Consider the following 27,548-nt stretch of genomic DNA (forward strand, 5'->3'; position numbering starts at 1 on the left):
TCGAATGTCAGTTTTCCGCAGAGAGATGTCATAATTGCACTCTACACTGACTGTTATCAGTTAGTATTAGATGTTCTTAAAGGATAACTTCACCCAAAATTTTAAATTAAGTCACTGTCTACTCACCCCACATGCTGATGGAACGTTGGATGTCTTAGTGCATGAAACTTTTCAGGAAATTTGCCGCAAAGCAGAAGTGCATCATCTTCCAAAAGTGTTAAAAACATGACATGAAGATGGCTTCATATAGATCTTCCACCATAGTCCAAGTCTTGGGAGGCGCTGATATCACACATTGATTTTAAAAGACCATATGTACACCCTGGATGTGTGGTCAGCTTTTGCACCCAAACTTATTCGCGGGCACGGGTGGGAGCAGATAATGAAAACAGATTAAGATCCTGTGTGCTGCCGGAGTCTTTATTAAATCTCTAAGCTTGTGTTCCCAGCCTCAATATCTACATGCTTTATTTATTTGCTGGTGGCCTTTGACTGTGTGAAGTCAAACAAGGTAAAATTTGACTCTGTGCTATATCGTCCACTTGTGTCTCACAGCTGTATCACCTCTTGAGCAGCAGTTTATATGACATTGTAGCAAAATAGAAACAGATATAACACTAGATGATGCAACGCAGCGTGGGAAAAAAAAAAGAAGACAGCTCATGCAGAGGAGAGAAAAAATGCTAATAAAACGAAGACGAGTTGATTTGTGTTATTGTTCTTCATTTTTGATTTGATGCCAGATTGAGCTACTAGCTAGTTTCTATCTACAGATACAGACAGAACAATCACCAGCCACTGAATACATTAAATTACATGCAACAACGTTACAAAATCTACCACACCAGCACACAAATAGCAGCACATTCCTGGGGACTTGTTTAAAGCATTGATAGTGTCAGAAATGCTATTAGATTATTATGTGGAAGCTTCCAAAGCATTATCACGTCATATTAAACAATCCACGGTGCTTTTATCATCCCGTGTGCATTTAAATGAAGTGTATCCGGCTTTTATTGTGAAAGTGCAGCCCGAAAGTCAATGTGAAGAGTTGCGTTTGCCACCAGAGGGCGCCAGTCAGCCTGTGTTGACTCTTGGCCCCAGGTTGGCCTGAGCTATGGGAACATTCAGCAGTATCGCTCACAAACACTCGGACACAAATGATGAACCACAGTAAAAATGTGGGTGGGCTGCGTTTGCGGCCGGTGACAGCTGCGCACATCTGTCTCCTCGGCCCCGCTCCCCCGTCATAAGTATCTTATGAAAACATGACGATGGCCGATACCAGCTGCGGTCTTAACATATTTCACGGCGGCTGTGGGGGCCAAAACCAAACTGTTTAAAATGCAATCGGGCGGCGAGGGAAGCCCAACTGTTGGCTCCCCGTGTTAACATTAAAAGGATATTTTGCAGGCCGACGACATGTTAGGACCACAAACATTTACATGCAAGCACTTAAACAATCAAACAAGTGCATAGGTTTCCCTATAAATCCCCCCCCCCCCAGTCATTTAACCAATAAAACCTTCTGGTAAATGTGTGTAGGGGGGGCCACAGCATTGTTATTATTACACACTTGCAAAGTATTCTCATAAGAGGTCTCCAGTGGAGTGGAGCTGTTTGTACTGTCACCAACACCCACATGTTCACACACACACACACACACTCACACACACACACACGCTCGCACACTTACAAACATAACAATGTGTGTTTGTACGGCTTTAGTAGGGAACAGCGTCACTTCCAAGCAGAGATCATATTCTCTCCTGCAGAGTACCTTCCCAGAACATTAGTGTGTGTGTGTGTGTGTGTGTGTGTGTGTGTGTGTGTGTGTGTATGTGTGTGTTCGAGTGAGAGAGAGAGCAAAGTTGTGTGTGTGTAAGATATTACTTTTTGAGATCCAGTAGTCCCCAAGATATTAAAAAAAGAAAAAAGAAAAAAAAGAAAAAGAACTGTTGGCCTACTTTTTGGACTGTGGAACAAGATGTTTTGTTCTTGTGGAGTCTGACTTCGGGCTTGGGTCCAAGAATAAGGAAGTGTAAACACCCAAATGAAGAAGCTAAAAGCTATTTAAATTACTTTTTTTTTCTATTAAATTTAAGTTCATTTGGCTTTCCACATAGATGATTGCTATAACACATGAGCAAATGTTTTTTTTACCTCTCCGAGCACCTGGCGTCAAATCCTGGAAAAAACAAATTCCACCGGCGCGGGAAGTGGTGCGTACCTTTGTTTGCATTAAACAGAAGATGAAGAAGAAGCGGGCGAAAGCCACCATGGTCTAACACAGAGGAAGTTTTTTCTTATGCATGCCACTTTTATGTTCAATCCATCCACATCCATTCACATCACCCCTCCATCTATTTTATAACCCGTGCTGCATTTGTCTCCCTTGTTATTCAGGCGCTTGGCTGAATAGGGAGCAGACGCTTTGTCTTTTTCCCAGCTCCTCATCTCGTTCTGTTTTTCGCCTGCCACTCAGACACTTGAAACCAAGATGAAAGGGTGAGAGCGGCTCACCGATGGACGTGGGCGTCAATTAGCATAGGCCGTAAAATGACGGATGAGAGCCCCTCAGCCTGGGCTGTTAGGGCAGAAAACCTGAGGCCGCCTTCACCGGCTTGTTTGTGACTGCGGAGATGACTGCGCTTAATAAGATGAGGTGTGTCAGTCTGGTTTCCCACTGAGAGCAGCAATTTGCCCTTAATTTGACCTAATTGGACGAGGTTTGCTGTTGCGGAGCTGCCAGGTTTAAGGGGAGAGTGTGGGAAAAGGGGGCTTTTTTTTTTTTTTTTTTGACGGAGAGGAGATATGAAACGGGGAGGTATGAAGAGAGTAGGGAGAAATTAGAGGGAATGAAAGAGGAAGGCCAAGAGAACAAGGGGGAGGGTGGTGAAAAACACTCGCAAACACACACACACACACCTGGGTCGGATTAGCTCGGGCTAGCAGGGAGGCTGTGTGTTAATGGAGATTTAATAGGCTCTGAAATGACTTACCGCAGTCATGCGGCGTTGTGCGCGCAGATGTGCAGCGTGTGATTGAGTTTGTGATCTGAGTGTTTACCTGCACGTCTTCACGCCTCTTGGACTTCGCCAAGTCGTTAAACTGCCACGTTGCCATCCGTCCACCGAGCCGCCATGCTGGGCAATCATAACAGTGCAAAATAGATGCTTGGATCCGGTTCATTGAGTGTGTTTACAGGGTTTATTTATTTATAGGGGAGGTTGAATTGGACTGAAGCGTGCTGGTATACTTTAGCCTGCATCGCTGTACAGTGCGGTTCCAGCACGGCAGGATTTAATCTGCATTGTTGAGGGAGATGTCTTTATCAATGTTCTGGAGTTTTGAAATCTGATCATTAAATACTGGCCAGTCAAGACAATAGATAACAGAACTGAGCATACATTTGGTTAGAAAAGATCTGTCACCAAAACAATGGTATAACCAACGACCAAAAATCCACTGGTTTGAAAAATTAAGCTTTTATGTAAGCATATGAGAAAATTGATTTAATACTTAAGTAAACAGTTTCTTAATTAGTTTGTAGTCTCAATCGCCAGTGTTAGGTCTTCTTCAACACAGACTGATGCTAATAGAGTAAATCATGGTCCCAATATTGAGTAAACAGACAGTATACTTCAGGGTGTGGCTACACTGTGGTTGACTAGGTGCCTACGTCGGTGCATTCTCAGGTTCAGGGTCAAATCCAATCAATGTCTTGCCATGGTCGTATCTGTCTCAAATAAACGAATCCCAAATTTTTCGAAACTGCTGTCCACAAGGGCGACGGCACACTTGGTAAACACTTGCTTGAAATGCATCTTTGGCACAAATGCACTGCGACTTCTTGTAACCTCGAAGCAACACGTGCTGTTTATAATCAGATAAACCTGACTCATAATGTCGACCATGCTGATGCAGTTCCTGTAACCTTGTGACCTCAGTCATCCTCCCATCAACACCACAACTTAAATCCATCGGACTTTCTATCCTTGATCCAGATGATCTGATGTGATGTGTGAGCCTCCTTTCATATTGAACAGAGGGGGAACAGTATCTGACAGTAGTATTCCAAGCTGTCAAGATGCGTTGTTGTATGTTTTAAATGGTCAAATTGAATGATACCAGCTTGAAAATCGTTTGGTGCGGTTCTGAGCATTATTTGTGGCTTTTTGGTGGCGTTTTTTTTGTTTGGATCCATTTACTGCAGTGTATTGTTGTTGCAAATACCAGAATTCAGTCGGAATCAGGAGTTCTCAAATGTTCTGCATTGTACAGTTATTTAACCACTCTTTCATAACTGCATGAGGACCTGCGCTTTCAACACACACCCGACGTTTTCCCTCTCTATTATTTTTAATATAAAAGCGTCTGTAGCTGCATTGAATCCCTTCCTGTTTCGCGTTTGTTTCCCATCACTTTCAAGGATTTCTGCATCGTCCTCCCCACTCTCTCTCTCTCTGACTCTGAGGTTCTGTCTGTTGCCGCGGCAACGGCTCAGTGATGTAAACACGGCGGCTGACCCTGGCTGTAGGAGCGAGAACAAAGACAGCATCCCCCTCGAACGTAAGCATTAAGAGATAGTTTATATGTTCAAAGGCTCTGACGCAGTCCGCGCGAGTTCTCGGCAGTGGAAAGAAAAAAAATCAGACGCAAGGAACACGGGCTGCGATTATAAATAGAAGCAAAAATAGCAATAAAGACGTTGAGAGGTGCAAAACGCCATTTACCGCAACCATCCCTCAGACCTTGCCTGACGTTACAGCTGCATAATATTGTGCATAGGAATGATGAAGAGAGGCACTTAATGGAACGTCTGCAGGTTGAGCAGTGATTTCTGCGTGACCTCTATAGTTCTCGCTACAGTTCTCTGTAACTCCTAACAAACCGAGGACAGTGTGTTACGCTTTACGGGAAGAAACCTGAATCATCAGGAGATCATAACTCTTCTTTGTTTTTTACCGGCAGGGGTGAACATGGGCGATCATTTCAGGGAGGGTGGGGGGATGCAGGGGACATGACCTCGACAAAAATCTGGAAGCAGCAGAGGAGGTGGTGTATTACCTGGTGGCAATGTGCAACCTCAAAAGCGATCATTCCAGTCGAAAGAAGAATCTGTCCGATGTTCCACCATTTTTTTCTCAGAAAGTCTAAAAAATACTGTATGGTAGTTATGAGTTATGATATTGCATGCACAGAATTAAAGTTTACTAGCTTGCTGAGCTCGCAGCCGACGAGCTGACTACACAGCAGCTGTCCTAAGACAGTCAAAGTCCTTAATTAGAATTTACGTACTTAACTGTAACTGTGCATAAGTGCAACAGCGATCTTGAATACCAAGAATCCGCATTGAGCTGCATGAAGAAAGCCTGCAAATTAAGAATGAGTCTTATCTGACTTTGACTGAAATATTCCGAAGTTGCAAAGGGAACATTTTCCAAATCACGCCCATGACGCCGAGTTAAAGCTGATGGACGACTGTCTGGTTGCAGGGTCGAACAGTCACAGACGATCCGATGGCGATCGTTATCACCTATGTGCAAATCATATGAAATCCACGTGAAGCTGACTGCGTCTCCACACCCAGGGCAGCTCTGCACATGATTCACAAACCCCAGATGTGTTCGGGCCTGCGGCACACGGGCCCCATTGTTCGGCCGTTTGTCATAAACACATTAGCGTTGCAAATTAAGACATTTATACAGGCCACAAAAAAAAAAACAAAAAAACACCTTCTTGTGAAAACATCTGACGTGCAGTACTAGTTCATGAGGGGAGAAGGAAATGGTGAGTTGGTGAAGTTTGTTAGCGCTCAGTAGATGAGGGTACAAATCAGCTGGACAGGTTAGAACAGGCAGCCGCGTACTTTATGGTTAAAGTGACCAAACAATGGGAACAAGTAGGTGTGTGTGTGTGTGTGTGTGTGTATGTGTGTGTGTAGCATGACATGAGGTGGTGGGAGTGTGGGCGGAGCCAACAGGGGAGTCGAGCTTGGATTCCAGCTGCATTCCAGAGGAAGAAAAAGAGATGGGATGCATCCGTCAACCACCCCACCACCACCTCCTGTCTTTCTTCTGCCACTTCTTTCTCATTCTACTCATCCTACGCCTCCACCCAAACACACACACACACACATGCATACACACACACACACAAACACTGAGTCTGCCTGGCTAAGCTCATGTCAGACCACATGACAATGCTGTCTGGGAAATTAAAAACGCCTCCTCAGAGCACAAAGCCTTCGAACATTCGAGCGTGCGTGCATGAAAATCTTCAGCTTCATACCTTTTGCATATAATTCCCATGAAAAGTTGTGCAAAGACTACTCAAAACACTTAATTCAACCATGTGACATTTACTTTCATCACCATCTCCGAAGCCGTTTGGTAGTTTGGCTTGAGTCAATAACACCTACACTGTCCTTCTGCCATAAATATTCACAGGAGCACTGAATGTGTATTCATCCGCCGCTGGAAATAGTCCCCCCCAAAATTGTTCTATTTACTGTTGTTTCAGTAGCCACAGTTAGCATATATTTGTGACACATTTTCACTGTCTTCAGTTGGAATTGATTGGCCTGACATCCATCCATTAACTTTATTATTGGATGCTAACATTTAGCATAAAATAATGCCTAAACAGTAAGTATTAGCATGGACTGGCATAATCCAAAGTAAGTTATACCGCTTGTCCACCTAAATTGTTGTGACAGAAAAGCGAGTGGTATTTTTGACCAGTGGAAAAGGCGCATTAGAAAGACTTACACTGTAGTAGACACATTTGTATCAATAATGGTATACTCACTCATTTACTACGGCTCATAGATTTGACTTTAGGCTGCTGCAAATGATCTACTACCGTCCAGCAGGAAAACAGTTCCTGGGCGTTCTGACTATATTTCACGTGGAATCTGCCAGCCTGCTTTAAACACATCAGCAACACATTATTCACAAATACCTGCCGTTTATCTTTAGGGGCTGCGATGACTTCACATTTCATCATTGTAAAAGATAATGGTAATCCCCAGCCGTTAAAGTGAATCGCACCAAAAACATGTTCTAGCGTATGTTGAGGTATTAGTATGGAAGTCGCGATAGTTAGGACGGGCGCTCTCTGCCAGATTACAGATATCCAGCAGTAATGTGCGTCAGGTCACAGTGCATCTCATACCTCAGAGGGCTGCTTCAGAGCTAACCTTGACAGGCGCGTGTTGCATATTTGGGATGAATCAACAGTTTTGGTCTCCCGCCCGTATTATCAGTAGAGGGATAAAAGCGTCCCTGTCGCTTCTGAACACAGCATTCCTAGAAAGGCTGCTGTGTTTATGCTGCGGGCCAAATATTTACAGCCCAGACTGAGAAGAACTGAGGCTGCTCAGTTTGACTTTGATAAAGGTCTGATATGTTTTTTTTTTTTTTTTTTGCGGCAAAAGGGCTGACTTAACCTGCTGTGGAGATCGCAAACACAGCCGCATTCACGGACTGTGTATACAGCTACACAAACACGCTGCACGTGGTCGCGCCTGCACACAGCGAATGCACACATGTGGCCGTGCACTGCGGGCATTCATACATGCAGCGTGCACATGCTAGTAAAAGGAAAAAAAAACCAAAACTGAATAGTGGAAAAATCTCGGGAATCCGTATACAGATGGAAGGGAATGTCCAAGCAGTGTCACTTTTGCGCTCGTTTGTTATGGCTTCCGAAGGTTCGAGTGAGTTCATCGCCCATAGGAGGCTGGAGCGAGGCAACAATGGCAGCGAGAAAGAAAGTGTAAACTGGAGTGCAACACTGACATATACGGTATCTGTCGGCTCCCGGCCCGCAAACAGAAGAAGCTGCTGTCAGGGGAGACGGGGTGAGACGGGGTAAATGGGTGGGGCGATAGACGGAAGGAGCAAGAACAGAGACAGATGAGTTTGAATATAAAGAAAGTAAAAAGCGAAGGTGTGGCGGTGAAAGCGATACAACTCCAGGGAGAAGGAGGAGGAGGAGGAGGGCAGAGGTCATGGAAAATATGTCCATCCCATACAAGTCCTCGCATCTTGCACGTTAGAACAATTTGGCATTTTCCCCAGATGCTTTCTTTTATTTCTAAACATCATCCTAAATACAGAAACCACGGGGCCCCTTTCATTAGCGTCGGCCGGCACCTGACACACGAAAGATCACAGACGAGCTGATTTGCATTGGAAAACATGCGAAAACGGTCGCCAGATTGGGCTGATTATCATGGGAAACGAGCGGGATGACAAAGCGTGTTACGCCCATATTGTCAGCAAGTGCTTGCCGCTGTCCGGGGCGCGCGCGTGATTTCGTTTGAGCTGGATTTGCTTAAAAAGAAAACATGATTAGACAAAGAGCCGGCAACCCAGGCAAGCTGATTTGCATGCAGGCAGGTGACTGGATGGGCACTCACCCAGTTTGCTCGTTGCGGCGGTGTTTCATCAGAATAGGTTTGTTTCAAATGATTCCCAAGACAGCTAAAATATCATCCGCTGTGCCATCCCTTCTTCCTTGTCAGTGGTATGCTTATGTGCAACAAGGAATCTTTCAATCAGCGTGGAACCGCTGGAGTCTGTCATGTCATTTAAAGCCAGACTGGTGCTGGAACTAGATTTTAGCCTTAAAGGTGTTGCAATGATGTCGGTGCTGTCTCATGTCGGTGTATGTAGTGTAAACTTCCAAGCAACTTTAACAAACAGCTCCAAAAAAAAAATTGGCACACAGTGAATATCTGGCTCACGGGGAAACTTTGCCCGGTTGTTAATGTGGCTCCGGGTCAACATCTTGAACTCGGGAGTCACCAGAAAAGAAGGGTCCGGTTCCAGTGAGTTTATGTAAAATGAGTTCATCCACTCTCACTCCCTCCGTCTCTGAGCTAAACATAATAAGTGTCTTCCAAATGTCCCAGAATGGTCACTAATAGCTCTCAAACACCCACGATGGCGGGGTTTTTACACACACAAAAGCCTGAATGCGCAAACACGCACGGACGGTCACACAAAGTGTTTGGAGAAAGAGACGAGAGAGACGCCATCCCTCAAGCTGGAGGAGGCCAAGCCAACACGCTCACGTCACATCACTCAGTGGACATTTTTTTATTCTGTTATTCGAGCCATTCCAAAACCCTCCACCGAGGCGTCTCTTGAGATTTGCCCAACAGCGAGAGACTCCTCAACGGCTGTTCCTTTGGTTTACCCCAGAGCTGGCGCTAAACCCGCCCGTCAGGCAGAACTGTGTCAGCGACAAAAGGAAGAGGACGGAACAGAAAAGGAGTTTTCCATCATTGTTTTTTTTTTTTTTTCCCCAAGCAGGGATCACTTGATGTATTGTAGCAGGTGTGGAGCGAGTTCTGACACTTTTTATTGAACAAAAAAAAGTCTGAATTTGCTGAGAAGACCATGTACTTTGGGGGGGGACTTTGGAAAAGAGAGAAAACAACTTAAAATGTTTAACTGTGATTTGTGTATCTGACACGAAAGAACATTTTGCATTCCGACATTAAGAGCGAAGTCAGTTCCTCTTCAGCTGAAAGCATGTTTTTAACCCAGGGTGTACTTTTTGTTATTTTTCTAGGAACTGTCTCATCCTGTGTCTCGACTCCCAACACCCACATTTGGAAATTCAATAATTTTTAAGAACCATTTAAAAAAAAACAAAAAAAACACCTCAACGGTTCTGGGACTTTGTGCTGCGAGTGAGAGCGCTGGTCTCACATCACTCTCCCTGTTTCCCATAATGACGCTTTCACTGCGGCGCCATGGCAACAGGTGACGGCTGCTTTCTGCCTTCCTGCTGCCGGCGAACGCATCACGCAGCATAAAAACACAAAAGCCTGCAATTATTTTGTCAGACTCGACATTATGCAAATATCTGGCCCGGTGTGAGTTAATGGATGATGTTCTGCTGGATGGATCACAGCACATGGCTGGGTCATAAATGTGATATTAGACTACATGAGTGCATCAGATGATACGCTGACACGTGGATACAGAGACACATGCATACGCCCCATCACAGAAACACACACATGTTCAGGTTTTCTCTGGTCAAAACACACCTGATACGTGTTCGGGCTGCTGTTTGATTAAACGTGTCTGACCCTCAGTTGCTGTGTCAAAGTTGCTGGTTGTTACGGAGGATGTTGAAAACAGGAAAATGGAGAGTTGCTCTTCCTGTGAATGTGTATCTCTAATACACCTTTATTAAAAACACGTACTCGTGACTTCTCCCTGTTTGAGTCAACATGCATCACATAGGGGAACTAGAACCCTTGTAGAAACCTTTATGAAATGCACTTACTCGTCTTTGCTGTCTATCTGAGTAAACATTCTTCACATAGAAGAACTGTGGAACCCTTTTAAACAAAACCGAGAAAAAATAAAATAAAACATGGGACTCGAACTTAGACTCAGTGATGGAAAAAGCAGTGTGTTGTGTGATAACCAATCCACTAGACCACACTAACCCTAGCTTGACTGACAGCATAGCCTCTCAGCATAAGCACAGACACCTTTTGGACACAGAAGGTGGCAGGACAGCTTGTGACCACAGTGTCTATGCACCAAAAACATAATCAATGTATGTTCGTGTCTGTAAGATTATGTTATAGGCCACTTTAAATGTGTAGGAATAACACTTGCTGCCCAAAGATGCAACAACTGGGCAATACCAAAATATATGAATAATGTCCTCCTCTTTTTCTGCTCAAAATCTAAGATAGACTCAGTTATTTTCCATAATTCAAGCATTTTATTTCATTTTACTTCTTTATAGGAAGTTTTTACCAAGAAAGACCATATTCTTTTGTAGAATATCATTTGTCTGTTTTTTGTTTTTTTTTTTACAAGGGTTCTAGTTCCCCTATGTGATGCATGTTTACTCAAACAGGGAGAAGTCACGAGTACGTGTTTTAATAAAGGTTTATTAGAGATGCACATTCACAGGAAGAGCAACTCTCCATTTTCCTGTTTACAACATCCTATGTTTTGACCAGAGAAAACCTGAGCAAAGAGGCAGATCTGAGGACAGCTACGTCTTATCTTCCTGTTTTCAACGTCCGCTGTAGCTACGGTGACCACAGACGCATTTGGCTGACGGTCGCCAGTTAACATAGCCCCGTGTTAATCCGAAACACCGGCACAGCTGGCGGGCCGCGACGCCATGGCAACTGTTGTGGCAGAAAACATTAAGGAGGCGTGGGAGGTGGAGGACACTGCGCGCGTTGGTGTGTGTGTGTGTGTGTGTGTGTGTGTAAGTGCAGCACATGAGCATTAAGGTGGAGGAGCCGGAGCTTAAAGACGAAATATCTGTATGTGAGAAACGGGAACAAACAGGTTGTGTTTGTCAAGCGGTCCTTGTCACGTTCATGTTGCATATACATTTCAAAAGCACAACTCAAATGCCCACATCTTCAGATTTACTAAAACGTATAAATGTAGACTCCGTTTGACTTCAGGGAATTTTGATCTTAATACTTGCTTGAACTCGAACGACACAAATGTATCAGGTTTTCGAGTCGAAATCGTACATTTCATCAGTATGTATTCCACCCCTTTCTAAAAGACGTGTATTTTGTCTGCGTACTTGCACAGGGATGCGGGGGTGTATGTGCATGACCTGTACTAAATACCCAATAATATATAAAAAGTGGATGTTAAAGAGTTATATTAACCGATAAATAAAGCTGACGATTTAAACCTACCCAGCATTGCTCAGGGGATCTGCCAGCCGGCCGTCCAAACAAGCTGACAGAGCAGCAGGCAGGAAGATGGATAGCCGGGCAGACGGGGGTGGAAGGTCAGATCACCAGATATACACAGTGAGCGAAGACACGGACAGACGAGACCCGACACGGATAAACACAGAAAGAGATGAGTGGAAAGACTGACCGCGGCAACAATACCCCCGATTTCCTTTTTCTTCCGCGCCGATGACGTCACTGAGCGCCGGGCGATGAAAACACACGGGGCTCTGCACGGCATGCACGCTGACATGAATAACACCTGCACACACACACACATAGAAACGTCAAGAAACACATGCTGGTCCTGGATCCAATTAGCATTTCAATAAATAAAGTCAGATTATTGTTTTTTTTTTATAATAGTAGAAAAAGGTGATATGTCGGACACTTTTATCTATTTTAAAACAAGATGAAACCAAATCTGCTTTCAACAAGCGCGGGGCGGCTGTATGTGACTACAGGAATCTGCTGTGATTGGAAAAAAAAACCACTTAACTATGAGTGCTGCCCTTATAATCAATATTTGAGTTTGATTCAGTTCACTGGCGACAGGCGACAGAGTCAACAATGCTGTTTTTTTTAAAAAAAAGGGTAAGTCAACAGGGAAAATTGGAAATTTCTATCTCTTACAGTATTACTCGGCACTTTGGAAAATAAATAACAATGGGAGATTAGTCACAATGGATTTTTTCAGAAGTGCTTAAATTGACTTGGTTCTGCTTGCTGTGCAAAGCAGGCTCACTGTTTCTTCACGTGGTTCTTTAAATAAGGGGATTTCTAAATGCAGTTTTGAATGGATTTCAGATTCTCCTTCCAAAAATCAGGACACAGTTGATTTCAGACACTTTACTCAATATTTTTGATGGTGGTCCAATCGATATCTAAAGTGTGTACATTGATTTTCACGTAATAGATAGGATATCAAAAAGACTCATGTGTGTCATTGGTGAAATAGTTTTAGCCTCATGTTTGGCTTCTACAAGCTGACCATACTGAATTAAAAGTACACACCTATGACTCAAGATGATATCAACAATGCATTGCAAGTCAGCATTGTACAGATGATAGACAGGAATGATTTAAAATCATTTAAAAGATATATTATGTCTATCAATACAATACAATACCTGTGAGTCTTTTTTTTTTCACAATTCCTTGGTTAGGTTGGGGAAAAGGTTGCGTTCTGTACACAAACTGAGTTAAATGAGCTATGTTTTATGTTAAAGTAAGTCATCTTTGACCTCTGATCTCACCCATGGTCCTCGATAACACCTTTGTTTGTTTGGCCCATCATCAACCTCGACTTCAGCCCTGCTCGCCTCGACATTCCTCGCTCTTTATGCTACGTTACCTGATGTGTTTCACGATTGGTATATGCACGCATCGGATTGGCGAATCACCTGCGTGCAAAGTTTTAGGCTGGTGTTTGTACTGCACACAATCTGCCGGAAGCCTAATAGACGTATGCAGATTTAAACAACTGGGCACACACACACACACATACACACACTCCGGCCCACCGAGGCTCTCAAACTCAAAGATATGCGTGTTAGTAAGATCAGAGACAGCTTTACAGAGAAGCGGACTGCTGATCTACATCTTGACTAGATTCATTTTTGCAGCTCCGTTGTATCTCTATCCAGCACTGGAAGAATTATTCAACCAGAGGCATGTGGATGTTATCTGTATCTAAACCGCGACTATAAATCCAGCAATTCAACACGCCTCTGCTCTGATATGATCACATTCTAAACGCTTCCTCTTGCAAAACACACTTTTCTGTCTTGCAGAAGGTTAGCAGCCCTCAGGTCAGGGCCGAGCATTTCCATTGCAGAACAGTCCTGACCTGCCCGCCGCTTTAAGCATGGTCTAACGGAGGTGGTATGGAGATGAAAGCCGTATAGCCATGCCGGGCTAGTACCCAAAATTCCTGACTTACACCCCCAACCCACCCTGCCTCTCTCTCCCCTCCCCTCTGTCTATTGGCCCTGAGGCCACAGTATGGAGATTTAGGACAAATGGGCTGGCCTGTCGATGGAAGCGTCCAGATTGAATCCAGACCCGCGCTGTCGTCACGTTGTGTGTGCGAGCGAGTGTGTGTGTGTCCTGTGTTTTGGTGGATGTTGAGTGATCAGTTCCTCTAAAAAAAACATCTTTCCCCGCCGGACGAGGGTCGTCTCTGGAAGGGAGACGGCGGTCCTTGGGCCCTTGACGAGACAATTTGCTAAAATGCGCTTGCATGCGTGTGCGTCGTCTTTATTTACCTCCCAAGTGAAGGAGCGAACCCACATTGTCTTTCTCTCTCGCTCTTTTACTCTCTCTCTCGCACACACACACGCACACACACACATTCCCCAGTTCTGAGGTCATCCCCTGGAGCTGCTTTGTGCAGCTCCTGCTGTAAATTCGTTTATGTGTGCCCAGTTTTTTTTTTTTTTTTTAACCATTCCCCCTCGACCCTCTCCCCTTTCTCTCATTTTCTTTCTCTTACACTCGTTCTTCAGGCTGTCTTGTGAAACCGAGGTCAGAGTTCATCGTCTGGAAGACAGAGAGAGAAAACACAAAGAAGACAAAGCTAATAAGCAGGAAAACACAGGGCGAAGGTCCTTTGTCATCTCTATCAGCTCTCCCATTGCCACTCATTTCTGCTTATTTTCTTATTTAGTTTGGGTTTTTCGTTGAACTTGACCAGCTGTGTCTGATTAGGCAACACTTAGAAACTGGCATGGGATTATGTGTAGGTGGATTATTGAAATATTTTTATGGAATATATTTTGGTTCTAGAAGCTTGTTGATGTGGAGGTTACTCACAGGGTTGTTGTTTTGTTGAGTTATTGTAGCTGCTGAGCAAATTGCTAACATGATAGTTAGCCGGGAAGATGCGAGCAGTAGTCACAATGCCTCCCTCAAGATCCTTATCTCCATACAGTGCTGGTTGTACCAACTGTTAAACTGAAATTAACATAAAACAGATAATGGGTCATATGAGTTTTGCAGATATTTTCTCATAAATCTAAGTAGTTCATTGAAATCCATGTGAAAGTTGAGAAGTTTCTCTGAAAACCACAAATGTTATAAATGCCACCATAGTAGATTTAAAGGCGCACCAATGGAGATGAAATACATTCTCTGGGGACCATGAATGTCTGTACAAAAGTTTTGTGCCAATATATCAAGTGGATGTTGGGACATTTTACTTGATGAACCAAAATGTGAACCTGTTGGTTGTGCTGGAAATGTCAAGGATCATCAGAGTTATTAGGATTCATTCTCTGGAGATGACGCTGCACAAAATTAGGCAAAAATGTATCAAGCAAATGTTAACCTCAGTGTGATGCTGGTGAAGTGCACCATGTGATTCCTGTGGAAAGCCATGGGGAGAACCCGTATATAAATGTCTGTAACAACTGTCATGGCTTGGCAGTAGTTCTCAAGATATTTCTGTAAAAAAAAAAAAAAAAAAAAGGAAAAAAGAAGGCCTCCATGTGACGCAAGAGGGAAACCAAAGATAGTAAAATTGATCCTCTGGAGACCATGAAAGTCTGGACCAAATTAGTGGATGTAATTATCAACAGACTGACTGAATATGCCACCTATAAAGCCATGCTTCTAGCATCACTAAATTAAAGACCATAAAACCTTATTTGTTGTTTTGTTGATGCTATGCAACAAGTAATGCAAAAATATACGAAAGTGAACAGTGAGCAACATGTGAGCTGAGTTATGAATTTGCAATGAGACATGATTCTTGGCCCTCAGCTCGCAGTCCTCGCCCAGCATCCTCCGAGAGCGAGGCAAGGTCGCGCCCGTGATGCAACGCATGCAAATACTTTGATCCGGGCCTTGCAACATCTATTTTGCGAGTGTTTATTAAACAGATCGAAGGCCTCGCAAGGATTTTTCAGTGTCATTTACTGGATCGTCTTAAAGCACTTTAACAGAATACTTTCCACTCGATGGGGTGATTTCACAACTCAGGCATTTGGCCTCTGGGAGGAGGGTGGCGCACCTCCCGGCGGAGCGATGTAAACATTGGCGTTTTGCAGGCCCGTATAACGCTGGAATTGTCGGCTGGCCTCGTCGGCTGGCCTCGTGCGAGCATCCAATGGTTGTTTTTTGGATTGAGAATACATTAAGGAAGACACAAAAAATAATAATTCATAAGGCAGATTTAAATCGCTGTAAATACTCCTCATGTCACTTTTGTTGTCTAAATTCCAAGCTGCCTCTTCTCTAGATCGACACTTAATAGCGGCGATGTGATATATCAACACAAACAGGCCGTGCCAAATTCAACAGTGGAAAATCCTGAGTGTGCTTTGAAATTGATGTACGATCACACGCAGCCTCGTTTCGGCATCATTTTAACAACTTCAAGATGATATGAGAGGTGACGGCCCCGGCTTTGGCGATTTGATCGCGTTCTGACGTGCAGCCACGGCCGATTCCTGCAAGACGCATGAAAAACTGCATCCCCGCGTATTACTGGCTCTGCCTCTTTCTCCTCTCCTCCATGCTTCGCTCTCTCTCCCACAGGCTCCATGTATTGTGTGTGTGTGTGTGTGTGTGTGTGTGTGTGTGTGTGTGTGTCAGCCATGGTCACAGTGGGACCATTGAAACACCATTTTAGGAGACAATGGGCTCCTCCTACAAGACCATAAAACACAGCTTTCTAACCTTACGACTGAACTTGAGTCAGTGTTTTTCAGGGCGAAAAAAACCAAAACAACCAACCCTGTACATCTTTCTCCACGTCATCCCCGGGAACTCAGCTCTGTTTTTCCATGCACACATTTTCTCAGGGCTAATTCTTGTTTTTGCATGTTGAACACCGAAGAAGGCATCACATGGCAAGTTTTTTGTTTTTTTTTTCTGTTTTTTTTTCCGGCTATACCACACTGTGTTTATCCTGCTAACGCCGATTAGGAGTCAAAATCGTAATGGCTACTGAGCTCACATAATCACCACATTCATTTTCCTGACAAGTGAAACTCCTGATAAAGATTACTTCCTATGATTGAAAATACAGGAAAAAGCTTGTGATGTGGCAGCTGGGGTGTGTGTGTGGGGGGGGGGGGGGCGACCTGAGACTGAGACTCAAAAATCAACTTTATTCAGACTTGCTCAAGGGGATCCAGGGGATCTGCCACTTCCTTTCCACCTCACTACGTTTAAAAACAGCTCTAGTTCTTTACTATAAGCTATCCAAGAAACTTAAATCTCCCTATATGGAGACAGTGTCTGTCTGCATACATACAAATACAATATATACCAGGTAAATACAAATTGCAGGTCGGACGTAATGTATCAACATCAACAATCAACAGGATTTGGAAGCTGATGTTTTAAGGTTTAAAAGTGACACAGTGTTGCTCTAACGACTTGTTGGGGAGGCTTTTGTCATGACGGTGACCAGACCCGAGGAGTCATTTGTTTGTGTTTTGTTTTTCATCCTCAAATAACGACTCGCCGATGGGTTGCTTGCACGTTCCTCCTGTTTTCGTCTTCTTCCCCATTCCACACATGCTCCAATTCGGGTGGTCTGCACGGAGATATGAGCGAGCGTCTACCTGTGGCTTTGTAAACTGGGACGTGAGCCAGCGACTACAATGAACGGTCAGAAATAAAGCGCGGCGCGACTCCACCTCCTGCCCCGATTTCGCTCTGATCGACACATAACACCCTCAGATGTTCAGGCGAACGTCGTTTAGACGCGATCTGATAAGCAGCCGGCCTATCAAGGAGCTATTCTCTGCGAGAACAGGTTTGCCTCCAGCCGTAACTTTATAACACGGCAGGGTTTTTGGCGATGACCTGTGTGAGAGACACACACACACACACACACACACACACACACTGAGAGCTGAGTCAGTCCTCGAGCCTGTTATCTCCAGATTTCCAGAGAGTTCCTCTTTAACTTCTCGACATTCTTTAAACGGCCGCGGCACGATCTGATAAGCAGGGGAGGAATCCAGAGTCTCTCACTCATTAACTCGCTCACCAATTCACACATACTGGACATTAAATAAGAGAGAGGAATGTGGCCACTTTGCGTCCTTCCCAATGAAGCCACCCCTGCAGGAGAGCAAATGGTTTTCATTAACTCTCACACTCTGTTTGACCGCCGTGTCCTCGACAAAAAGCGGGCTGTGCTCTGTTTGTTTTGCATACTTCTGTTTCACTGGATGCGAGTGGAGTCCTTTGACACAGATTGCCCAATGCCGGATCCATATCGAGTATTACGCAAAAACCCAGACAAGCCTCCATTTCCGGTTTCTTCCAGTTGCGGACACGGTTGCCCCATTAAGAGCACATTTGCAAAAAAGGCGCGGGGGGGGGAAGAGTGCTCGTAAATAAAAGTCCCTGCCGTTCTTGCAACGCAATAGCGATCACAGTCATCGTCCAGCGAGTTCTCTCTTCTGTGATTTACATGCGACCGGAATTTGGGCCCACAGTGGCCATTTGTCACGGCATGTGTCTCTCGAAAAAATATCCACTTTCCAGCGGCGAAGATAAACGGGTTTGTTTTGAGCTTGATCACGATGGACACAATTAATCTGCCCACAGGAGATCCAGTTTAAATAATAATAATAAAAAAAAAACACTTTAAATCCCCCAAATATATCAGAGTGTTCGTCTTGATGATTACGTCATGCAACGGGAATCGGCCCAGAATGAAAAGGAATCCCTCTTGAATTTATTTTGTCATTAATGTCTCTTCTCTAAATGGTGGTGAAACACACACAAAAAAACACCACTCTCCTCTCCGTTTCCCCCTCGCTACTCTTAAAACAGCCCCGGTTCCTTACTATAAACTACCCAAAAGCTTCAGCCTCCCTATATGGAGCTTCCCGAGGCAGAGCTTATCTGCCGAGGCTCCTTTTGTGGGTCACTCACATGAAAAAAACAGTCGAGCGGGGCCTGGCTGCTGATAATCAAGAGCTTCTTCCACTCCTCGTCTTCCTCCTTCAGCGCCCCCCCCCCCCCCCCCCCCCCCCCCCCCCGCCTCTGCCTCACTGTAGTTTCAGATCAGCACAGTCAGAATGCACTGAATGCATTATGCACGCACAAAAGTGGGGCCGAGGTGAACTAATGGATGATTATGGGGCATGTGAGGGCAGGGACTGTAAGGATTTATCCGGCGTTCCATATGCAGAGCTGAAACGATCAGCGGATAGATCGATCGATAGATTAGGACGGGAACTATGTATTTAAAGCCAGCAAAGGAGGTTTTCTTAAGCTCCTGTTATTGTAGGTTAAAGAAGTCTGAAGATTCCACTTCAGCTCTGGCTATAAGAAAACCAGCAGATATTCATATTTCAGCACCAAGTTTTATTATACTGAGTAAACATAACATTTACTGAGTTTCCTCCTGAGTTCAGCTGTGTTTGTTTCAGTGGTTCACGTCATCGTCACAGAATACCAAATGTTTTTGTGTCCCCAGAGACAGCACGTCATTTTGTTGAAATCTTGAGAAAAAGGAACTTTGCTTACGTCCTTATCAAGAGATAGCAAATGCGGTTTTCCCATAATAATGAGACAGTTAATTGGGAGAAAAATGGTCCCATGAGAGTCGCAGGAGCCGACCATGACACACACACACACATTTCTGTGTTTGGTCAGGTTTGGGTAGTTTTAAAGCAAAACCACATGAATGTTTTTTTTCCGAGTCATCCTTGATGCACGTGCAGCATGGCACTGCTGCGCTCTCAAACATGACAGGCTTTCAGTAATGACAGAGAGCAAGCTTTTCTTTTCATTCCATGTGATGATGGATTAATCGGGGATAGTTACATGTCTGATTCTGCAACGGTGGCATGGATAACTTGCGATCTTGAAAAAACAAATCAAATCTAAATTGTTAGCATGGGAAAACAAAGAAATAACATGACCATGGCCGTTTTGGGCCTAAGTCAAACTATTAGTCATCTTCAAAAAAAAAAAAAAAAAAGACACTGTAAGCCTGTATTTAGTGTTAAAACTCAGCTTTCTAGGACTGATTTTATTGGGGGATTTTAGTTTTCAACAACTTTTTGTCTTTTGTGGTATCTTGTATGAAAGAAATGCATTATCATTCATTTTATTATCATCAGTGTTTATTGCTGTAAATGTGTCGAATAAACAGACAGCTCGGATACAATCAGGAAGTACAATATATATGCGATAGAAATACATTTTTAAAGAAGAAGACATTGACTCTGACAGTTTCACCTCCTCGGGTCATTTGAAAAATGATACTGAATGGGATTTCTTCAGGTCACACTCGCTGTGACCGTCTTGCCTTCTCATTGTTTAGAAATACAAAATAAAGCTGGTATTATTCTGAAAATCTCGACCGGAAGCCGCGCACTCCCGCTGACTTGACACTCCCCCTCTCCACCTCTCTCTGCTTCTCCGCGCTCGGTTCAGCATCTGTCTTCGGCAGAGAGTCCGCGGAGCGCGCAGTATGGATCCGTTACGCATTACGCACCGCGGTGTCCTGTCTGGCACAGATGCTCCCCCGACACGCGCGTCTGACTCGCGTAAAGCCATGAACTGTTAAAAGCAGGCGACATCAAGGAGCCCAAGGTCTGTGTCTGCCTTTAATGCAGATAGAGGAGGGAGACACAAGTGATTCGTGGAGACTTTCTGTCTTTCTTTCTTTTTTTTTTTTCCTTCGCTCCGCTCCGACGCACACGCAACGCACTTCTCCTGGACTTATTGATTACCAAACGGGATATCATCTGTTGCATTTACATTTTTTTTTTTTTTTGGAGTGGGTGTCGGGGGTGTGTGTTTATATGTGGATACTTATTCGGGACCATGGGAGACTCCGTGTTCCTCGACAGGCAAAATTCCTATCTTGTAAGTACTGGGGGTTTACTTGGGCCATAAATTAATTACAGCGACTCTCAGGCGCTCACTGATAAGGCTTTGCATCTTCTGTGGTCTGTTTCATGTATAGTGTGTGTGTGTGTGTGTGTGTGTGTGTGTGTGTGTGTGTGTGTGGGTGTGTGTGTGTGTGTGCTTGTGTGGGGCACAGAGAGAGATGTTCATTTCCTGCACGAAGACGACTTTAAGACAGTTTTGCATATAGAATCTGAAACCCGCCTGTGCCTCTCTGGAACTCAAACTGCATGCATTCAATGAGCTTCTGCAGAATTTCTTTTCATTTCACACAGTCACTTACACTTCAGTCTTGCATGAATTTTAAGATGTGCAAGAAATAAGTGAATGTGACTTTTAACAAAACAAGAGTATTCCCCCTGTAAAAAAACAAAAAAAGAAAAGAAAAGGAGTCAGTGACTGAAACAGAAATCCGAGCTGGAGGGGGCCCCGACATGCGAGAAACTTCCTGTGATGGAGCATTTTTAATGACATGTGGCGTGTAGAGCGCGAATGCATGCCAGCCACACAAGACCACACATGTTTCCTGGTTCTCAAAGAGGAGACTGAGCTGCAGCGTCTCTCTCTCTCTCTCTCTCTCTCTGCGAGCCAGCCACAGGTGTTTTGTTTGACACTCTACACCTCGAAGCTCGCCAGGCCAGATGAGGGCAAAACACACAGCTATGGGTCAAGGCCGTGAGGGACGATGACGGAGTGAGAACCTCGCCTTCAAAAACCAAACCCCCCTCAGCGTTTACGGAGCTCGCCTTTTACCCGTCTCGACGATGATTAGAGAGCTTTTATCTGGAAGAAGCGACAGGTTGCCTGCAGAACAGGTTCATTCAAATGTGGGAACCGAGTAGTAGCGGTTGTATTTTATCATCTGCTCTCTCTCTCTCTCTCTCTCTCTCTCTCTCTCTCTCTCTCTCTCCTCCATCTGTCCCCTCTTCTCCTCCTCCCCAGTGGTGAGGAGGAATCCTCAGCTCCGCTGCTCCAGCGGTCTGTCTCCTCTTCATGACAAATGTTTCTGTGGTTGAGAGCCTCTCGTAAAAGCTACGAGCAATTGATTGGAAAACAAAGGAATTTTCTTTGGCTGGGCCGGCGGCGCACTGTGGTCTGGGTTTGTGCTTTTGGAAGCGTGGCTGCGTGGTGTGAAAGCCGTCGCCACATGGCCCACAGCGATGCCGTTTCAAATTCATCCAACACCGGCTGATGAGGCGTCAGTGCTCGGGCCAAATTGTTCTTGACGCGTCACTCAGCGACATTGCCTGCCATCTCTGTGGAGGAATGAAACTCGGTGCAACTGGGCGCCTGTATGATCAGATTAAAAAAACACGATTGGAAACACTTACAGCCTTTCAGAGCGGGTGATCTGATTGGACTCAAGCCCAAAACCGATGGGGCACCTTTCCGACGAGACAGTCGTGCTGAAAGATGCAGCAGATTCGTGCTCCCCCTGTGTTGTTGAACTTTTTTTTTTTGGGTGGTGTCCCAAAGAATGAGATTGCGAATACAAGCATCCGAAATCCTCCGCTGAACGCCTGGGCTCACCCCTGGGGTCAGGATGAAGAGCTCAGACAGACAGAATGAGCAGAGTCAGCCGAGGTAGTGGAATCCGGCGGGTTGTGGTTCTGCGCTGGATGCCGCCATGTGGGGGTATTCCAGTTGAGGGAGGATACCTGGGGCTAACCAAGAAAACAATAGAGGGATTAAATGTCCTACATGGTTTGGGAATATCCCAATATCCCCAAAGACAAGCTGGGGGAGTAGAGGAAGCCATGTGGGCTACTATAAGCAGAAAATATCTGCAATATCGCAATTAAAGCTGTCTCTTTGAGCGATCTATGAATTGAGGGTGTTACGTTACTTCTTGATGTTATTAAGGCAAAAGAACTCACCTCTGACTTCTGGTTTCACACCAGACACAGACATTGGTCTCCTCGGTGATACAGTTGCTGATTCTTTTTCTACGATCGATTAATCGTCTAAACTTTCAGTTCTGTTTCAAATACCCAGGTGAGCTTTATGGCTAGGCAGCACTCTGGAGATTGCGGTAGGAAATCAGACAGCTCGAAGTGCTTGCTTTGGATAAAAAAGATTAAGCCCGTAGTCAAAAATCTCGGCCTGTCGGTCACAACAATGAAAACAAAAGACACAGTCTGATGACATCAAGAATTAGCACAGGATCATGTGAGCTGTTGTCTTCACTGATAAACAGCCGCCACTGCTGATGAAGATCTCTGTGATCTGACTGATCTGAGGTAGAAATGCTCATGGACAACGAGGGGATGTTGTACAGTTTTGTTCATGCTCGCCGGCTTTCCTCTCTCTCTCTCTGACGTGTCATCTGATGCTTCAGGTTGTAGTGATTTTATGCCGAAATCCTGCATGTTACATCTTTTAGTTGGAAGGGCAGGTGAGGATTTAATGCCACTTGCGTCTCTGTTGCTTGGTTCGCTATCTGATAAGATATCGTGCCTTTTTCTCCATTTCAAACATATTTTCCTCTGTGGCTCAGAGACGGTGTCACACCTGTTTGATTTATCAGATTGCGTTTGCTTATTTTCCCAGCCTTCCCTGTGCCTGAGGCTGCGGGAGTATGTGGGTGTGCTGGAGGCATACGTGCACGTCTGCAAAGTTTCTGTTGATACTCCACATTTCATGAGCAAGCAGTAAAAATCTAGCAATCGCGTCTCGAGTGCATACTGTGACGGTGCCAAGCCGTAAAAAAGAAACCATAGTTTGCGTTGGAAAATGTGTCTCAACAAAAGTCGCGGCTGGGTAATCGTCTATGCCGAGGCTTTATATGGTAAGAAATTCATTGGGAGAGCGTCTATTAATTGTAAATATAAGAAATCTTTCCTCGGAAACCTTAAACCACGTCTTTATTGCAAAAAGCAGCAGGTAAAGGCACAGGAGTTATGTCCTGACCGTGCATCATAATCAAACACTCGTGGACTTGCAGCCAGGCTGCTCGCCGCTGTCGCATAAATCCTCGGCACTTAGTTGAACTTGATGCAAGAATGCAGTTAAAATATGACAAATAAGCTGTTCCAAAGCGAAATGCATTCGTGTTAATGGGCGATTGCGCCTCTGCAGGCCGCCCTCCGTCCCGCAGACGGTAAACAAACGCAGGCTTTCGTCATTCCTGCCGGGGCAGATACATATTTCAGATTCTAGGTTACCAGGCTGGAGACACACGGGGATGGAGAAGATGGAGAGGGCAGCCAGAGCGCAAGTGGGGTTGTTGTGTAACAGCACCTTGCGGCCGCCAGTGCGTACTCGTTTAATCCCCTTCTCCTTCCCAGCCTCGCACTTGCTTTAATTGCAGGGACGCGTGATGTGCCCTGCTCATGGCGTCAAGGCATTGCACTGATGGAACACCATCGGGGATAAGATGTAACGGGATGGAGTCATCACTCGGCTCCTGTCTTTCAAGTCATCTGTTTTCCAGCATCGCAGTCCGCAGGTTTTACGCGGCGTTAACGAGGATTACGAGGCCGACAACGCGGGCGAGATGATGTAAACGTCAGGAGGAACAAATCATTCCCTGTAAAATGGTTTATCAGGGTGAAAGAAAACAAAGCGCGAGGCAAATTGATGCTTGCTGGCTTTCGAACACAGGCGCGCTCTTCCTTTTCATCTGCAACATGTCCACCAATCACCGGTGCTGACTTGCAGTCCTGCCCGTGCAGTTGTCTGCGAAGGAACAAGCATCTGCGGACCCAGAAATGCCAAACTTGTGGCAGAACAGATGTCGGTCCGAGACTATACTGAGGTTTTCTGTGGATGATCGGAACAGGGTGCAAGAGCATGCACATATACTTATTGACCGGTTTCATAACACTGAGCTATCGAAGTGTTTATTACAGTGTGGAGATGCAGCAGACTGAATTTAGTATTCTAGGAAACGCAGTCAGGATTGGCGCCCTGGTATCACAGGATTACAAACATTTTGATGTGTTAGCATGCTAACATTGGTAAATTAGCACTAAACACAAAGTCACGCCGAAGCTAATGGGAATATCATTAGTTTTGCAGATGTTTGGCTAGAAAACAATGAACTGTACGAATTATAACTTTGACCTGATGATGGCGCAACCTCATGGTCATGCTTTGCGATCACCAAGTCCTCTTAATACATCATCTTGGAACCATGAATGTCGACTGAAGATTTTGTGCTTATCCACACCAGATGTGTTGTATAAACACCAAAAAAACCCCAAAACATAAGGGTCAACTCCAAGCTGGCAAAAGTCATTCAGATTCATCCTCTGGAGACCAGGCATTTCTGAGTTTGAAGTTTGAATCAGCCTCCTAATTCCCAATTGTTTGTTCAGCACATGTATTTGGATGCATTTAGCTTTTGCAGACATGCTTGTTAACTTGTTTGTTCAGCACCTTAACAAGCATTGAAAATAAATTATGAATCCTCCATCGATTCTGGCAGGAAACGTACGTCCGCTTCCACAGGGAGATTGTAATCTGATACAAAAAGACACTAATCACATGTGACACCTTACACAAGGTGGATTATATAACCCGCTCCTGTAAGGATTTGTCCTGCACAACTGAATATTCCATATGTGGAATGTCCTTACGTGCTGTGTTCATTCTGGAGGGCCTACACTTTAAAATAATTCTTTCCTGACCTGCGTTAGTAAGAACAACTGTCTAACCATTGCATCACTGTTTTGCACTCACTGATTAGTGTTCTCGACTGTAGTTGAGTCGCAGGTCATGTGCGCCATGAAGTAATATGTCACGTAATGACAACAGAGACATGAATGAACAAGGCCGTCTCAGAATACACGGGTTTGATGCGAGTGAGCTAATCCTGGTGACGAGCCAGCCGGCGCAGAGGCCAATATTCAAAATAAGGATCGCCTTTGTCTTTTTTTTTCTTGTGTGTGTACAGAGTGGCGCGACGTGAGCATTTTAAAAGCGGGTTATCAGTCGAACGCAGGGTTTATTTGAGAGGCCAATGCTTCATCCGTCTGCAGATCAGTTCAGAGTGCGATAAGAGCTCGACGATGATTTTGCAATTGACTTTTCAATCAGCTCGGGCTACGCTGGGCTGATAGATGAGCTGACACCGAGGAGCAGCAATGCAGACGGTGAGCGACACAAAGGGAGTATTGATGGAATGATTGATTGGCCCTCCGCTATCGTTTGTTTCATCTCCGACTGTGCCTTTCTTTGTCTGTTTGAGTCTCTCCAGGGACCCTTGTCAGAATGCGGCTACCTGTTTCGACAAGCACCAAATTCCCCCCACTTTTGTCTCCGATTGTCCTCCTCTCTGCCGCCGCTCTTGACATTTGACTTCGCTGTTTCTTCACAACTTCGAGTGACCTCTTCTACCTCCTCCTCTAACTCTGTAGCGCTGAGGGCAAACACTTTTGTAACAACAACCTCACCTGCCGATCGGTGACCCTGTTCTGTTGCGGTGAGCGTGTTTGCTCTGCTCCCGTGCCACTCCCAGCACAAACAGCTCCAGCAGAAAAAAAGGCATGAAGGCTTCACTCATGGGGCAAACTGAAAAATGTGTTTTGCAGGTTTTGCAGAATAATTGGGTGCATATACGCAACACTCAGTCCCATTTAAGATTTATGCCCTCGCCCCTCATTTTTGAGTTGCCCCTCAGCAGAGCTGCAAGGTTTAGGATTAGGGTTAGTCTAGGATTGAGCCTTAATCTTTATTGATTTTAAGTGTTCTCCAAAAGAGAATTCCCATTGTTGGCGCTTGAGTGACTGAAATGAACACCTGTGCTCATGCCTGTGTGTGTGTGTGTGTGTGTGTGTGCGTGGGAGGCTGGATGGCATCAACCATCCATGCGGCCTCTTAGTCATCAGCAGTTTATTTACATTGATCACAAGTTTTCCTAAGCACACTCTGACCCAGAGGGAGAGCTACGCAGCAGGAGTGGACATTTTGTTCGCAGCTACTAGGAATGCGCACGGATGCTGAATTATTTCAGAACTGTTCTGATTTCATCACCCGAGCCTTTCAGTCCAGTTTCGGGGGGGGGGACATTTTGTTTCTCCTGCTGTCTCATGACTGCTCAGGGCTAGATGAACTCTCCTCATGTATGTCATGTGTTATGACATTCCTCTGCATCCATTAACCTCACACTTGAAAGGATCCATGCTCTGGCCGTTGCATGATTTGCGCGGTTCCAGCACTGCAGGGGGAAAAAAAAAAAAAAAGGAGAAAACCGCCTCTCGCCGTTCCACAGCCGTCACTTCTGGCTCGTCATGACAACACCGTCATTCCCTCGTTTTTCTTTTCTAGACCCTGTCAGGGAAAGGCACTTGTTTTATTATCAACAGCGAAAGGAGAAGTCCGCCCTCCCCAAGACTTGTCTTTTTATGGAGATGGTCGAAAGGCTGAGGGGGGAAAAAACACAGCGGAGGGAGCGCAGAAGAGAAAGTTCTGGCGAGATCTGAGCTGCCGTTTCGCAGGGGTAAGCGCGCTACTAGGAGCCCTTCCTGCAGGCCTGAGCAAAAAAATGTGCGCACTAGATGTTTTAAAAAAGGAGTTTGATTTACAGCCTTGCCCTGGTTCCATCATTACCTCATTCGGAGGTGTTGCTTTTCTTGAGGGGAAAGTTAAGAGAGCGGGTAAGTCGGTTCAGGAAAAGGTTAGACGTGTTTCTTGGCCGTTCGTACGAAAGCCATGAGGGCATGGTGTCAATCACCGCGTTGCCGTGTGAAGTTCAGACGCATTACATCACAATTTGGGAATCTTAAAAGCACCATTACGGCAGGTTCTCCCTGATTTGCAAGTGCAGCAGAACGGCGTAATGAGCTGGATGCCAGACGGGGCTAATCGAGTTTACCATCCCGGGTAATCTTCACACGCTGGTGTTTGCACTCAGCCACGCGCGAGTGCGCACATACCGCATGAGTCATGCACACAAAGCGAA

General features: G+C 45.1%; 1 protein-coding gene across 2 annotated transcripts in view; it reads left to right on the top strand.

Annotated features, from left to right (window-relative positions):
* LOC119015060 (rho GTPase-activating protein 6-like) overlaps nucleotides 1-27,548 on the top strand; it is an 80,980-nt gene that overhangs the window by 12,474 nt on the left and 40,958 nt on the right. The window contains exon 1 of one of the 2 annotated variants that reach the window (XM_037090667.1): nucleotides 20,166-20,602. The exons of the other annotated variant lie outside the window; for it this stretch is intronic. Within the exon in view, the coding sequence (XP_036946562.1) occupies nucleotides 20,561-20,602 (42 nt within the window). The 5' untranslated portion in view covers nucleotides 20,166-20,560. Of the gene's footprint in view, nucleotides 1-20,165; nucleotides 20,603-27,548 lie in introns of those variants that run through there. 2 annotated transcript variants of the gene reach the window in all.

The sequence above is a fragment of the Acanthopagrus latus genome, chromosome 24 (genome assembly GCF_904848185.1).
Source record: "Acanthopagrus latus isolate v.2019 chromosome 24, fAcaLat1.1, whole genome shotgun sequence".
NCBI classification, from domain to species: domain Eukaryota; kingdom Metazoa; phylum Chordata; class Actinopteri; order Spariformes; family Sparidae; genus Acanthopagrus; species Acanthopagrus latus.